Source organism: Notamacropus eugenii, chromosome 4, assembly GCF_028372415.1.
Source record: "Notamacropus eugenii isolate mMacEug1 chromosome 4, mMacEug1.pri_v2, whole genome shotgun sequence".
In the NCBI taxonomy this organism is placed as follows: Eukaryota; Metazoa; Chordata; class Mammalia; order Diprotodontia; family Macropodidae; genus Notamacropus; species Notamacropus eugenii.
Genome location: NC_092875.1, coordinates 340,205,372 through 340,220,460, shown reverse-complemented (window position 1 = coordinate 340,220,460; position 15,089 = coordinate 340,205,372). Strand labels below are relative to the sequence as shown.

Sequence of the window (15,089 nt, the reverse complement as noted above, 5' to 3'; positions counted from 1 at the left end):
ATTCTCTCTACCAATGCAGATTGGGACCTTTTGTGCAATTTTTCTTCTTCAAGAGTTGTTTAGGACACTGAGAATTTAAGTGCCTTGTTTGGGGTACCCTCCCCCAGTCTGTAGGTCTACATGATGGGACCTGAAGCCAGGTCCTTGTGGCTCTAAATCTTGGGTTGCTGTCCAGTAGTTCCTGCTTCCTCATGGACTCTTCAAAGAAAACCTTACTTTACTTCCCAGAATGAGTTTGCAATGATTGCTGTATTGCTCCCTTGAGTTAGATGCTAGCGTGTTTTGGTTTGGATGTGCAAAACTTGCATTTGGGTTTGACTTAACTGTGTCTATTGCATCATTTCTTTCATTAGATCACAAAAGAGAAAGATCTGTTTGCTTTTTCTGTGTACCTCTAAAATCCATGATGCAGGCATTTCACCTACATTTTTAAAAACATGAATCATTCTGTCCCTATGAAGAGTTGAAATCTTATTATGCCATGGAGGTGGAGGAAGTGGAAGGGGGAATTTGGAAATCTGGTGAATTAAGAAGGACATAAAAAATTGATAAAGATAGGACTGTCTGTTTTTATATTCTGCCACATAACATGGGTTTAAATGAATTTGCCTATAATTTGTCTTCAAATACTGACATTTAACTCTTAGGCTGTATAATTGAACCGGCTTTTTCGAGAGTAAAATTCATACCCTGTGTCCAGGCTAATATGTTCACCTTCTATAAACATTACTGCCTATGGTTACAGCTGGAATAAAAAATTCCTTTTATATACATCATAGCTGGCAGAGGCTCCTGAGACCACTACAAATCATTCCAGTCTTTTGGAGCTTGCTGACAAAATGCACAAAAATGTAAAACCAGGCTGGTCTAAGATAGATTGACTCTGAAAACCTATTAACTTATTTAGACCATTGTTTATACCATTATTTTTTGTAAGATGCTGAGTAAAGTATTCCACAAGCTCTCCTTATTAATTTAGTCTCCAAGCTTAGTAACTTGACCCTTACCAAAAGCAGCTTCTCTTCTACAAGCCATTTCTGGCTTTTTTTTTTCAAGGTTGATAATGGGAATAATGAAGCAGTCAGGTATTTATGCAATCATGATTGGCAAAAGTGATTAGAACACAAACCTGCCCAGAAGCAATGATTAGGCCATGAAAATGTTAAGGAATACTGAAACCAGGCACTATATTTGACATTTAAGAAATACTATTCCAACCGTTAATCATGACAACTTGTTTTTAAGGTATTTATACAGAATAATACCTTTGGACAATGAGTCTTGTACTAGCAGTATGCATAATTAAATATAAAGGGGAGATTCAGGAATGATGTGCTGTAAGAAAAGGGACTAAGAAAGAAATTACTACAATGACAGGTGAAGAACAGATTTCTTTCCTGGTCACAAATGCCTGCCTCCCACAGATATGACCTTGGTGGCCGGGTATTCTTGCAGCTCTATTTATTGAACATCTTCCAAGTTTGGAGGGGCCAGAGAGTTGTGCGTGGGGGCAATGGTTTTTATTTTTTTATTTTCTGGTTGATAAGTGAATGTAAAGATCTGAGTGGGTAACTAGACAATCTACTCCGTGCCTTGAAGTTTAAAAATGAAATGTTCACTTGACTAACTTTTTATAATTAAATCATAAGTCCTTCCCCCGCTTTTTTGTTTGTGTTTTCTCAGTAAAATTTAAACTCCTTAAGAGTAGGGGCTGTTAGTATTTTTAAAAAATCTCCAGTGCTTAGAACAATTTCTGGCACATGTTTCAAGATGATTAATAAATACTTGTTGAAGTTTTTATAGTTTGTAACTTAGTAAGTAATTATAACCACCTTTACTCCATTAATTCTACTTGCCTTTATTTTTGTGTATTTGATAATTAGGAAAGGTCTCTTGGAGTGAGATATCATTGCTCAATGCTTTTTCAATAATTTTTTTTGTTATTTTTTTGGATATACTGATTTTTGACCTTAAGCTTTTTCACCCACATACCCATCCATCTGAACTTTATTGGTAGGGGCTCTCTTCTGGAAAAGGCAGAATAATCTGAAGGTGCGCCTTGGAAAGTTTCTTTTTTTTCCTTAACTTGCTATCTCACCCCTGCAGCAACAGTATAGAGAATGCCAGGAACTTCTGAGTCTTTATCAGAAATACCTTTCTGAACAGCAGGAGAAGCTTTCTCTGTCCCTCTCAGAGCTCCACACTGGTAAAGTGAAGGAACAACAACAGGTAAGCAAGAACCTTTCACCTTCTGTTTTTTTGCCTTTGATGATGAGACCAGCAAGGTGCTGGAATAGAATGAACACATCCACTTTTCATTGTAGAAATTCTATCCTAAGTCGATTTAGTTCTTTTATCTCCCATTTTCCCCCTATTCCCTCTCTTTTACCTCTTTCTCCCCTCTCTCTTCTCCCTTCCTTTTCTCCCCTCTCCATTTTCTCCTCCTTTACTGTCCTCTCTGCTCTGCTCTGTCCCCCTCTCTTCTTTCCTCTTCCCTCCCCTTCTCCAGTGTCCAGAGGTCAGCATGATCACTTAATGCAGGCTCCTGATCATTTCAGGAAGCTCCTGGGTGAGATTTGATCACAGCAGGAAATGGGGAAAAACAAACAAGCAAACAAATAAACAAAGAGTTACTTTGTTGCTTAATGAGAAAGATTAGGTGTGTTGTTTTTTTCTGTGTGTTCTTATGAAAAACAATTATATATTATTCTAAGTCTTGTTACCTAAGTCATCTTTATATTTCAAAATTATTTGAAATGAGATGGCACAACTTTTGTGAGGGTTTTTAATTTAAACTTCGAAGTTCCTAGCTATTTTAAAAGATAAATATGTATTTATACAAAGAGAAATATTGGAGAATGTCTATAAAATATATACATTTCATAACTATATAGTGTTTTAAAATATCTCTCTTCTCTTCATGGTTATATTCTACAAAACAAACACATACAGCTCTTACTTTTTCGGAACCAGGAATCTGGCCCTAGATTTGTGATTTTGTTTGAGTAAAAATCTTAGTTGGGAAGCTGCCTCCATTGATGCTGTATTGGTAGCTTCTACAGCTTATAGTTCTTATGTAGTAAGAAATGTGAGAGTTACATGGACCAAAGTGTTGCACATGGTTAGTTACACTCTTAATGGTTGAAGACAGAGCTTGAACCCAGGTCTTCATAACTGCAAGCTACTACTCCTGGACCACATTGTCTCTAAAATCTTTATAATGAACATGAAATATAAATGTAAAAATGTACTAAAATAGAAACTGTTGGATTTTAAAAATTGTATTGAGTTGATGTTGATTAATATTTTAAAGTATATACGTGCTAGAGTTAAGTTTTTAAAATTGATGACATGCTATGATAGGGGTAGTGCACTATTTTTCTCTTCTTTGAATGGATATCATTTTTCAAAGGTCAGACTTCAGGACACAGCTACTTTACTGTTACAGCCCACTTCTTTAAAATGCTGTATTTCAAATGGGAAATGTGCTTCCCAAAATTTTAAAAGGAGGTACTACATTTTTAGGGGTATGAAAGTTATGAAATTTTATTTCTACCTTGCTGCATGAAAACCTGTGTCACCATACAACAGAGGGAGACAGGTTTCCAACTGGTTTTTGTTATCTCTAGAAATACTTTGCACTTGTCAGCCACATCGAGCAGGGCTGTTATTTAGGTAAGTTATTTCTGGTCAGACTCCTCAGGGGTGCTGGAAGAAGATCTGGGAGGGAGTCCTACTCTTGACTTTTCCCAGTATTTCCCTTAGACTACATAACCACAGATCTGATGTGGTATGAAGTGGAGATTTTTGGCCTATTTCAGATACGATCTTTTCCTGTAATATCATAGAATGTAGTGGCAACACATAGTCACTAGGGGGCTCCAAAGACATCTAGGAGGTCTAACCCTTTTTTCCTCTGGAGAGCAGCAAGTTACTCTTGTGTTACAGTGGTATATGTTTAAGCTAGTACTTTCTTGGCAAGTTTGACTAGGGAATGATTTATACTTGATAACAGTGCCTCAGAATGGGTTCTTAATCCCTTCCTACTTGTCTCTACTTCCCTATAATCTACAAATGGGAAAGGGGGAGAGTGAAAAAGGGATGAGAAGGAAGAACAGATAATAAGCTACTGCCCTAGTAGTGTCACTTTTGACTTTTTTGTGCAACAGTAACAACCAAAGCCACATATATGGAAAAGACATACTTCAAGCAGAGGGAATGCTTTTGAGTTTAAGTAACTGTAATTTCACTGGTGAAGGTATTCCTTCCCACTCTGGCAATATTACATCCTCTCTAGTTCTTAGTAGATAGTTTTTGTGAGTGGCTGTTGGTAGAAAATGCATTATGTTCTGACTGGTATGGTAGGTGGCCTCCCGAACCTAAGCATTGTGGTCCTTATACAAGTTAGATGGTTGCTGAGCCTGTACTTGCATCCTTGCCAACTTAGAAGAAACTGCCAGAGCCTGTGCTGCCCTGGCCTAGCCTTCATGTGCCCAGAGAGACCTCTGAATCACTGGCATAGCACATTAGTGGAGTCTTACAGTCTCTGAGTTGTCACTTTGAGTGTTTAAGACAAAAGTCCTGTTCTTAGAAAGTGTGTGGTGTATTCAGACTCAATCCTAGTGCTGTGAAAATGCAGTTGAAAGTTAAAGAATGCCTTGTCATTCAGAGACAACTGACCTACTTGCCTTCTAGAAGTAGGCAGAGGCCGCTGTTTCCTTTAGGGACTAGGTCAAAAGAATCTCCAGATCAGTTCCAGTTTAGAGCACAGTTGTATTATCAGTATTTCCACTTTTGCTGAAAAACCTCTCTGAACTTTGATGAGCAGGGCTTCTTTTCATTCTCCATGGAAAAGGGTGAATTGGACATGTTCTCATTGCTGGCACTGAGGTCATTCTGAAGATTCTGAGCATGAGCTTCTTTTCCAAGAAAGCTATTTTTGGGGAAAGCTTCAAGAATGATAAAGATCTGGGTTTTGCTGGCCTTTGTTTCTAAAAGGTGACAGCTGCACCCTATCTTTTGTCTCCAAATGAAAAACACAGACTTTGAACTGATTGTACCAAAGACTTTAATTGGGGACAAGCTGGGGCAGAGTTCTGAGCTGTTGGCTCTCCCAGTGAATAGCAATGGATCAGATAAAAGTAAAATTCCACTGATTTCCTACGTAAGTCATTTGCCCGTAAAACAGCAGCAACTACAACAAACGTATTTCCAGATTTTGAGTCGGAGATGGTAGCTATTTATTGTTCCTTGTTTATTTTTTCTCCCTAAAGTTGGTTGCTATCCAGCTTAGATTAGGTTGTATAGGTTGTTTCATATTCACATTTTATCCACAATTCAACAGCAGTGTTCTGACTTAAGATTTTGCCTCTGTTTGGGGTATATATCATATCTGTTTCTTTTTCTTTCATTTCCAACGAAAGGAAACCTTCCTAGGGGGTCGTTATCTCTGATTTTCTTTAAACCTTGTATCATTTTTCATCTTATTTCTGGATTTCTACCTGTAATCCCCCAGTTTCTCCCTCTGCCCTTCCCTCCCCACCCCAAAATGCACATTTTGGTAAATAAATCTTGGATTTACTCTATCATTTCTTTACGTTGGCAGGGTTTTGTACTTTAAATTCTGGAGAAGTCCTTTTCAGCTGTAAAAGTCGCTGTTGTCTTCTCCAAGTTAGCAAAGTTTTAGAAATCTGGCCCTCACTCAGAAAACATTTAACATATAATGCAATGTTCTTTAATTTAGCCTCATAATGGTCTCGTGAAGTACATACTGTGGAGGTGGTGGACTGTGGCAGAGGGAATTATTGCATTATCAGTGCTCTCCAGATTTGAATATGGCCTTTGGTGTGATGGCAGCCTTTCTGTTCATGGAAGTCTTCCACTTTCTAATCTGATCATCTGTTACACATCTTTACTAAAATTTTGGACAAAAGTTATTTGTGCTGTTTTTTTTTTCCTTTGCTAGAAATAACATCTTAATTCCTGGGTCATTTTAATCTTCTCGGTATCAGAAGCATTATTTTTTACTGTTATGTGGTACTTATAGACATGTGGAATATTGAGTCTCAGGGCCATCTCCTATTTCCTTGGATACTTTCCATGGATTTCCATGGATACTTTCAGCTGGTCTACTCTTTCAAGCAACATACAGCGATATGACTGTGAAGCTTCTGGTTCTTACTTTGATTTTGAAGGCATTTAACACTGAATTGACTGACTGATATAGACAGAAAGATTGCTCTAGATCAATCCTCCTGCCCCACAGAACTATACTGAGGACCAATAAAAAATATAAGCTTTTTACCATTGGCTGTTCTACCATTTGCAGCTTCCACTGTAGGGCATTTCATTAACTCAGTGTCTGAGAACCTTTAACTGAGAAGAAAGAAGGTCCTGGTAGTAGGAGGCCTAAGATATAGAAATTAGTAGTCATTTAAAAAAATTTTTTTAAGACCTTTGGTAATAGAAGTTTCATTAGCTACAAAATTTTTGGTAAATTCTATAATTTGTAAATTTGTAAATACAGAAAACTGCTGGTTCATAGATTGGTGATTGGGAAAGACTAAAATAGGTAATTCCTTAGTTTTTTTCCAATTTTAAGGTTATCTTAACTTTACAGATGCCAATTTGTGCTTAATTAATCAAAGATTGTTATTAACAGTACAGAACTAAAAAAAAAAAAAATCACTTAATTCTGCAGTCTTAGTAGTTACCCACCCACTGGTTGACACAACTGACAAATCATATTAGCTAGTGTTTACTTCCAAGATCATCCATTTTAATGATACCCTTGAATCTTTCACTCCCTTTTTGTTTTGCCATTCTTTTACTACTTGTCATTAATTCTAGGTAACCTACAATAACATCATCCTTCTAGTCTTTGACAATCACGGTGGGGAGCAGGGCAGGAAGGGTTTCTCTCTTAGTCATTGTTGGCAAGATTCTTGCTAGAGTCTTCCTCAATAGGCTGATCGTTCACCTGGAAGATGGTCATCTACATGAGAGCCTGTGTGGCTTCATAAAGGTCCAAAGAATAGTCTATATGATGTTTGCTGCCAGATAACTCCAGGAAAAATGACAGGAGTGGAACAGAGGTTTGTACACAATGTTCATTGATCTGATCAAGGCCTTTGATACTGTCAGTTATGAGGGTTTGTGGAAAATTACGGCAAAATTTGGTTGCCCAGAGAAGTTCATCAGTTTTGTATGCCAGTACCATGATGGCATGCTTGCATGGCTTCTGTATAATGGATGATACTCTTGCACTTTCACAGACACCACAGGAGTGAAGCAAGGCTATGTGCTTGCTCCCATGCTTTTTAACATGATGTTTTTAGTGAGATACCTTTAATGAGGATGACAACAGCATCAAGGTTAGATATTGCACTGACAGGAAATTATTTAACTTGAAAAGTCTCCAAGCCAAGACTAAAGTGGAGAGAGAGTTGCTGCATAATTTTTTGTTTGCAGATAATTGTGCACTCAGTGCAGCCTCTGAGGCTGAGATGCAATAAAATATGGATTGATTCACTGCTGCTTGTCCTAATTTTGGCCTAACAACACCAAGAAAACGCAGATTATTCACACTAGCCAGCACCACACCTTCCATATGTGGAACTATCAGTTACAGAAAATGGAGAAATATTGAATGCTGTGGATAAGTTCACTTACCTTGGCAGTATACTCTCTAGGGATGTACGCATAGATGATGAGGTTAATGCATTCATTGCCAGAGCTAACTCAGTGTTTGAGAGGCTCCTAAGGAAAGCATGGGAGAGAAGAGGAATTACACTGCCTACCTAACTGAAGGTCTACAGAGCAATTGTGCTGGCTTTATGTTGTATGCCTGTGAAACCTTGACAGTATACAAGCACCATGCCAGGAAACAGAATCACTTCCTTTTCAATTGTCTTAGGAAGACTCTGAAGCTCACCTGGCAAGGTAAGGTACTAGACACTGAGGTCCTTTTTTGAAGTTAACTGCCAAGCATTCAAACTGTACTGCAGAGAGTGCAACTATGATGGACTGGCCACATTGTTCAAATGCCAAACATATGTTTGCCTGAAAGACTGTTTTGCAGAGAACTCACATAAGGGAAAGTGCTCACATGCACATCAGAAGAATGGATAAATGGACACTGTCAAGGTCTCTCTGAAGAACTGTGAAATTGAATGTGAGACATGGCAAAGGACCACCCAGCATGGCGTGCTCACATCCAAGAAAGCGCTGTACTCTATGAGTGAAGCAGAATTGCAGTACCTCAAAAGAAATGTGAGATGTGTGAATTTAGAGACATCTCTATTCCAGATATTAATTTGTGGATTATTTGTGCCTGACCTGTGGTAGATCCTTTTGAGCTCATATTGGTTTGATGAATCACAATCAGGCACATTTACCTTGACTTCAACATAATGATGTCATTTTGGTCCTCTCTGAGAACAAAGAATAGCAACCATACCAGTTTTAAAGTTCTTGTAAGTCTACAGATGCCAATTTGTACTTGATAAATAAAAAGGCATCATTTAATTTTGAAATTTTAGTAATAACCTAATAGTTGATATAAGTGACCAGTAATATTAGTTAGTCTTTACCTCCAAAATCATTCATTTTAATGATACACTTGCTTCCACCCTTGAATCTCATTCCCTTTATGTTTTGCCATCCTTTAACTACTAATCATTAATTCTAGGTAACTTTGACCATCTTCATCCTCCTAATCTTTTCTAAGGTCACTGGTATTTCTTTTGAAAGTCACACAAGAAATTGGGCCCTCATTGCTTTAGCAGAGTTATTTTATTGACCTTTTATTGACTTCTTCTACCTTAACCCAAAGTGACTATCCTAAATCTTTTCCATTTTGCTTAAGGAATCATTTCTGTTTCTAGTTTCCCCATTCACAACAGGTGACCTCATTCCTGACTTTGATGACAATATCATGGTCATCTAATGTGAATTCCTTCAGTTTTCTACATGGCAAAACATTTCTATGTTTACCCTTCCTTTATTTATGGATTTGTAAATTGTTAGAGCTGGAAGGGACCTTAGAAATTCTCTGATTCAGCTCCTTAATTTTTCAGATAAGGAAACTATGAGCCTCAGAGAAATTGTTTAAGATCACATACCCAATTGGGACCTAACTAGGACTGGACACAGGTTTCCTGATCTCTTGGCTAGAATTCTAATCACCACTTCATGCTTTTCATTGTCCCAGAGAAACAAAATATTTAACATTTAACAATTTAGCAAAACAATTTGACAAACATTTATTCATTCCCTGTTGTGTGCATTTGGCCCTGTACCTGAGCACTGCCAATTCAAAACTGAAATAATTCATAGATCCTGCCATAAAGGAGTTTATAGTCTAATTTGAAGCATTTCTGGCTTGGGGGTCAGAAAGTGGAATGTTAGTCCAAATAACCATGGTACAAGGATGCATATGTTAAGTACAGAAGGAGAGATGCAAATCTGAAATTATTTGTTCAGAAAGCACTTATTAAATGTTTATAGCTAGGCACTCTGGTGAAAGAGAAAACTTTTAGTTAGAGAATCAGAAAAGACTTCTTGAAGAAGGTAGCTCTTGAGTTGGGTTTTGAGGGAACCCCTCACCAGTGATTCAGATTGACTTTTAGATCCTCACTTCTATGAGTGATTTGATAGAGTAAACCAGAAATATTTTTTTCCTCAGAAATTTCCCATTGCACTTTGTTTTTATCTCTTACATACTTAGACTTCTCTTTGTATTCTCACATAGTGGAGTGCTTAATAAATGTTTGGTGACTGACTGATACTTAGTGTAGTTTAATATGCATTATTATGGCTAATTTTGTACCTACCTAACCAGTGAACTCATAATGAACAAACTGATGACCTTTTCTCATTTCTCATCTTTCTTGACCTATCTTCTGCCTTTGAGACACTGTTGATTACTTTTTCCTCCTGGATTTTCATGACCCTCTTATCTCTTGGTTATCCTCAAACTGTTTGACCATTGCTTCTTTTTTTTTTTTTTTTTTGACCATTACTTCTTAGTTTCCTTTGCTGATAATTATCCATAGTAACTATGGGTATATCCTAGAACTCTCTCCTGGGTCCTTTTCTCCTCTCCTATACACTTTCTCATTTAGTGGTCTCATTAGCTTCCACAGAAGCTTCCAAATTTATGTATCTTAGCCTTAGTCCTAAGGCCTCGTGCCATGTTACAAACTGCTTGTTGACATTTCAGCCTGGATAATCCCATAGATGTCTCAAATTCCAAATATACAAAACTGAACTTATTTCTTTTACCCTCCAAAACACCCCTCTTCTGAACGTTCTTACTCCATTTTAGAGCACCATAATCTTTACAGTCACTTTTCACAACCTTAGTGCAGTCTTGACTTTTTACTCGATAGACAAATAGTGTTATTCTATCTCTATAACATGTCTTCTCCATATTCCCTTCTTTCCATTCACACAGGCACCAGAATAGCTTAGTTCCTCATTGCTTCTCTTCTGGACTACTGAAGAGTATCTTAATTGGTATGTCTGCTGCAAATCTTTCCCCACTCCAATCTCATCTCCCCACAGTCAACATTTTTCTAAAGCACATCTGACCATATTACTCCCCTACTTGATAAAATCCAGATCATATATAAATTCCTCTTTTTGGTATTTAAAGCTCTTCACAATCTGACACTTTCCTCTATTTCCCCTCTCCCTACATCGTCTTCCCCACTTTGCAGTCTGTGAAGGAGGAGGGAGGAAGGGAAGAAACAAGCATTTATTAGGCATTTATGTGCCAAGTGCTTTACAAATGTTGTCTTATTTGATCTTCACAATTATTCTGTGAGGCAGATGCTATTACTCTCATTTTACAGTTAAGAAAGCTGAGACAGACAGTGGTTAAGTGACTTGCTCAGGGTCGCATAAATAGGAAGTGTCTGAGGCTGAATTTGAACTTTGGTCTTCTTTCTATGCCCAGTGCTCTATCCATTGTGCTGCCTAGCTCCCTCTATAGCCCAGTCATCCTGTCCTGATTATTGTTCCTCACACAAGATGCTCCATCCTTGTGCACTGGCAGTCCTATCCCTTCTCACCTTCATGGAATCTCAAGTTTTCCTTCAAGAATCAACTCAAGTGGGGTAGAGCCAAGATGGCGGAGTAGAAAGACGCACATACACATAGCTCCGAACCCACAACCCATAGAATATCTGTAAAAAAAGAACCCCCCGGCAAATTCTGGAGCAGCAGAAGCCACAGAACGGTGGAGTGGAGGAGATTTCTGTTCCAGAGAGCCCTGCAAACCTCTCACAAAAGGTCCGTCGTGCTGCAGACACGGAGCGAGCCCAGCCCTGCCGTGGCCACCCGGCGCCAAGAGGAGCAGATCCTAGCAGGTTTCAGGGACGGAATCTCCAGTGGCCACGCGGGTGCCTCCACCCACAGGTGATGGGGGTCGGTGAGAGGGTCTCTTTGGCAGGTCGAGAGGGGAGTGGGGTGTCCCCATAACTCAGGCCCCCTCGGGAGGCAACAGCGGAGGTGGGAGCAGACAGGGGCTCCCAGAGCAGGCAGGAGCCCAGATCCATTGTTGAAGGTCTCTGCATAAACCCCCTGAGGGAACTGAGCCTGAGAGGCGGCCCTGCCCCCACCTGAGCACCTGAACTTAATCTCACACTGACTAGCAGCCCTGCCCCTCCAAAGCCCTGAGGCTGGGAAGCAGCATTTGAATCTCAGACCCCAAGTGCTGGCTGGGAGGATTAGGAGGCGAAGTGGGTGTGAAGAGGATATTCAGAAGTCAAGTCACTGGCTGGGAAAATGCCTAGAAAAGGGAAAAGAAATAAGACTATAGAAGGTTACTTTCTTGGTGAACAGGCATTTCCTCCCTTCCTTTCTGATGAGGAAGAACAATGCTTACCATCAGGGAAAGACACAGAAGTCAAGGCTTCTGTATCCCAGCCCACTCAATGGGCTCAGGCCATGGAAGAGCTCAAAAAGGATTTTGAAAATCAAGTTAGAGAGGTGGAGGAAAAGCTGGGAAGAGCAATGAGAGACATGCAGTCAAAGCATGAACAGCAGGTCAGCACCCTGCTAAAGGAGACCCAAAAAAATGCTGAAGAAAATAACACCTTGAAAAATAGGCTAACTCAATTGCCAAAAGAGGTTCAAAAAGCCAGTGAGGAGAAGAATGCTTTCAAAAGCAGAATTAGCCAAATGGAAAAGGAGGTTCAAAAGCTCACTGAAGAAAATAGTTCTTTCAAAATTAGAATGGAACAGGTGGAGGCTAATGACTTTATGAGAAACCAAGTAATCACAAAACAAAACCAAAAGAATGAAAAAATGAAAGATAATGTGAAATATCTCATTGGAAAAATAACTGACCTGGAAAATAGATCCAGGAGAGATAATTTAAAAATTATGGAACTACCTGAAAGCCATGATCAAAAAAAGAGCCTAGACATCATCTTTCATGAAATTATCAAGGAAAACTGCCCTGAGATTCTAGAACCAGAGGGCAAAATAAATATTCAAGGGATCCCCAGAACACTGCCTGAAAGAGATCCAAAAAGAGAAACTCCTAGGAACACTGTGGCCAAATTCCAGAGTTCCCAGGTCAAGGAGAAAATATTGCAAGCAGCTAGAAAGAAACAATTCAAGTATTGTGAAAATACAATCAGGATAACACAAGATCTAGCAGCTTCTACATTAAGGGATCGAAGGGCATGGAATAGGATATTCCAGAAGTCAAAGGAACTAGGACTAAAACCAAGAATCACCTACCCAGCAAAACTGAGTATAATACTTCAGGGGAAAAAATGGTCTTTCAATGAAATAGAGGACTTTCAAACATTCTTGATGAAAAGACCAGAGCTGAAAAGACAATTTGACTTTCAAACACAAGAATGAAGAGAAGCATGAAAAGGTGAACAGCAAAGAGAAGTCATAAGGGACTTACTAAAGTTGAACTGTTTACATTCCTACATGGAAAGACAATATTTGTAACTCTTGAAACTTTTCAGTATCTGGGTACTGGGTGGGATTACACACACACACATGCACACGCACACACACACACATAGAGACAGAGTACACAGAATGATTTGAAGAGGATGGGATCATATCTTAAAAAAATGAAATCAAGCAGTGAGAGAGAAATATATTGGAAGGAGAAAGGGAGAAATGGAATGGGGCAAATTATCTCTCGTAAAAGAGGCAAGCAAAAGACTTATTAGTGAAGGGATAAAGAGGGGAGGTGAGAGAAAAACAGAAAAACATGAAGATTACTCTCATCACATTCCACTAAAGGAAGGAATAAAATGCACACTCATTTTGGTATGAAAACCTATCTTATAATACAGGAAAGTGGGGGATAAGGGGATAAGCAGGGTGAGGGGGATGATGGAAGGGAGGGCATGGGGAGGAGGGAGCAATTTGAGGTCGACACTCATGGGGAGGGACAGGATCAAAGAGAGAATAGAAGTAATGGGGGACAGGATAGGATGGAGGGAAATATAGTTAGCCTTATACAACACGACTATTATGGAAGTCATTTGCAAAACTACACAGATTTGGCCTATATTGAATTGCTTGCCTTCCAAAGGGAAGGGGTGGGGAGGGAGGGCGGTAAAGAAGTTGGAACTCAAAGTTTTAGGAACAACTGTTGAATACTGTTCTTGCCACTAGGAAATAAGAAATATAGGTAAAGGGGTATAGAAAGTAATCTGGCCCTACAGGACAAAAGAGACGATGGAGACAAGGGCGGAGAGGGATGGTAGAAGAGAGAGCAGATTAGTGATAGGGGCAATTAGAATGCTCGGTGTTTTGGGGTGGGGGGAGGGGACAAAAGGGGAGAAAATTTGGAACCCAAAATTTTGTTAAAATGAATGTTAAAAGTTAAATAAATGAAAGTGATTAGAAAATCAAAAAAATAGATAAATAAATAAATAATTATTTTCAGATGCCGTGGATTATATACATTTTTAGAAAATATAATAGTTACAGTGTACAAAAGACAAGTAAAAAAAAAAAAGAATCAACTCAAGTGCCAATTATTGCTGGAGACCTTTCCTGTCTTCACCAGTTACTAGTGCCTCCCCTAGAAGTTTACCTCATATCTACTTAGCATATATCTCTTATATACCTGTATATACATGTATTTTTTCCTTTAGTAGAAGGCATGGGCTGTTCAGTGATTGACTTTGAATCGCCAGCATTTAGTGTGCTGTCTGGCACTGGATAAATATTTGTTGGTTGATCGACTTATCTCCCCTGCTAGAATTTAGGGCATGGATCATTTCTTATTCATTTTATTATTCTTTTAGTACCTACCATAGTCATTTGTATATTTATTCACTTAGTGTTTGTTGAATTTAATGAGGTTATTATGGTCTTTCAATATTTGAAAGTATACCTTTAATGTATCATCAAACTGTATGCTATATTGAAGGGCTGGTGCATATCACATCCTCCTTGTTAGATAATTTCACCAGTACCATTTATAAAGCCTATGGAACATAAAATGCTTGCATGATATCAGTAGCAATAGAGGTACTAGGATGTAATCTTTCTTTCAGTACTACAGTGATGAGTACTTTCTCAGAGAAGAGGCTCATAGGAATGGAGATTTAGAAAAGGAATCTCATGGTACTTCTAGTCCAGTTCCCTCATTTTGTAGATGAGAAAACTGTAGGCCCAGTGAAGTTAAGTGACTTGTTCAGGATCACATAGGAGCTAAGTATTAGAAATGATATTTGATCCTAGGTCCTCTGACTCTAAAGCCACTACATGTTGATAGGAGATTTCCCAGGCAATTGTCTGGCAGTAGCTATCAGAGATGGAAGAAGAAAGGGTCAGACCCTGGTAAGAGATATATTTACATACACTTATATATGACTTTCTGTGAGTGACCTCTGGGTGTCCATTCTTCTCACTGTTGTGAACACAGGCCCCAGGTTTAAGGGAAGATATCTTATTGCTACCGTTCTTATGATGCTATTTCAAAAATGTCTTTGCTTTGAGCTTAAAAGAAAAAAGCACCCACCCCATAGTAGATGACATGTATAACTGCTCTCTGAAGATAGGGATTCTGAGAAGTGTGAAACAGAGATGCAAAGGAA

The 15,089-nt window shown here is 38.8% G+C and overlaps 1 protein-coding gene across 9 annotated transcripts in view; it reads left to right on the top strand.

Moving 5' to 3' along the window:
• Positions 1-15,089, top strand: part of KIAA1328 (KIAA1328 ortholog) — a 477,491-nt gene that overhangs the window by 211,060 nt on the left and 251,342 nt on the right. For all 9 annotated transcript variants that reach the window (XM_072599342.1, XM_072599337.1, XM_072599338.1 and 6 more), the window contains one exon: positions 2,099-2,229. In XM_072599342.1, the coding sequence (XP_072455443.1) occupies positions 2,099-2,229 (131 nt within the window). The remainder of the gene's footprint in view (positions 1-2,098; positions 2,230-15,089) is intronic.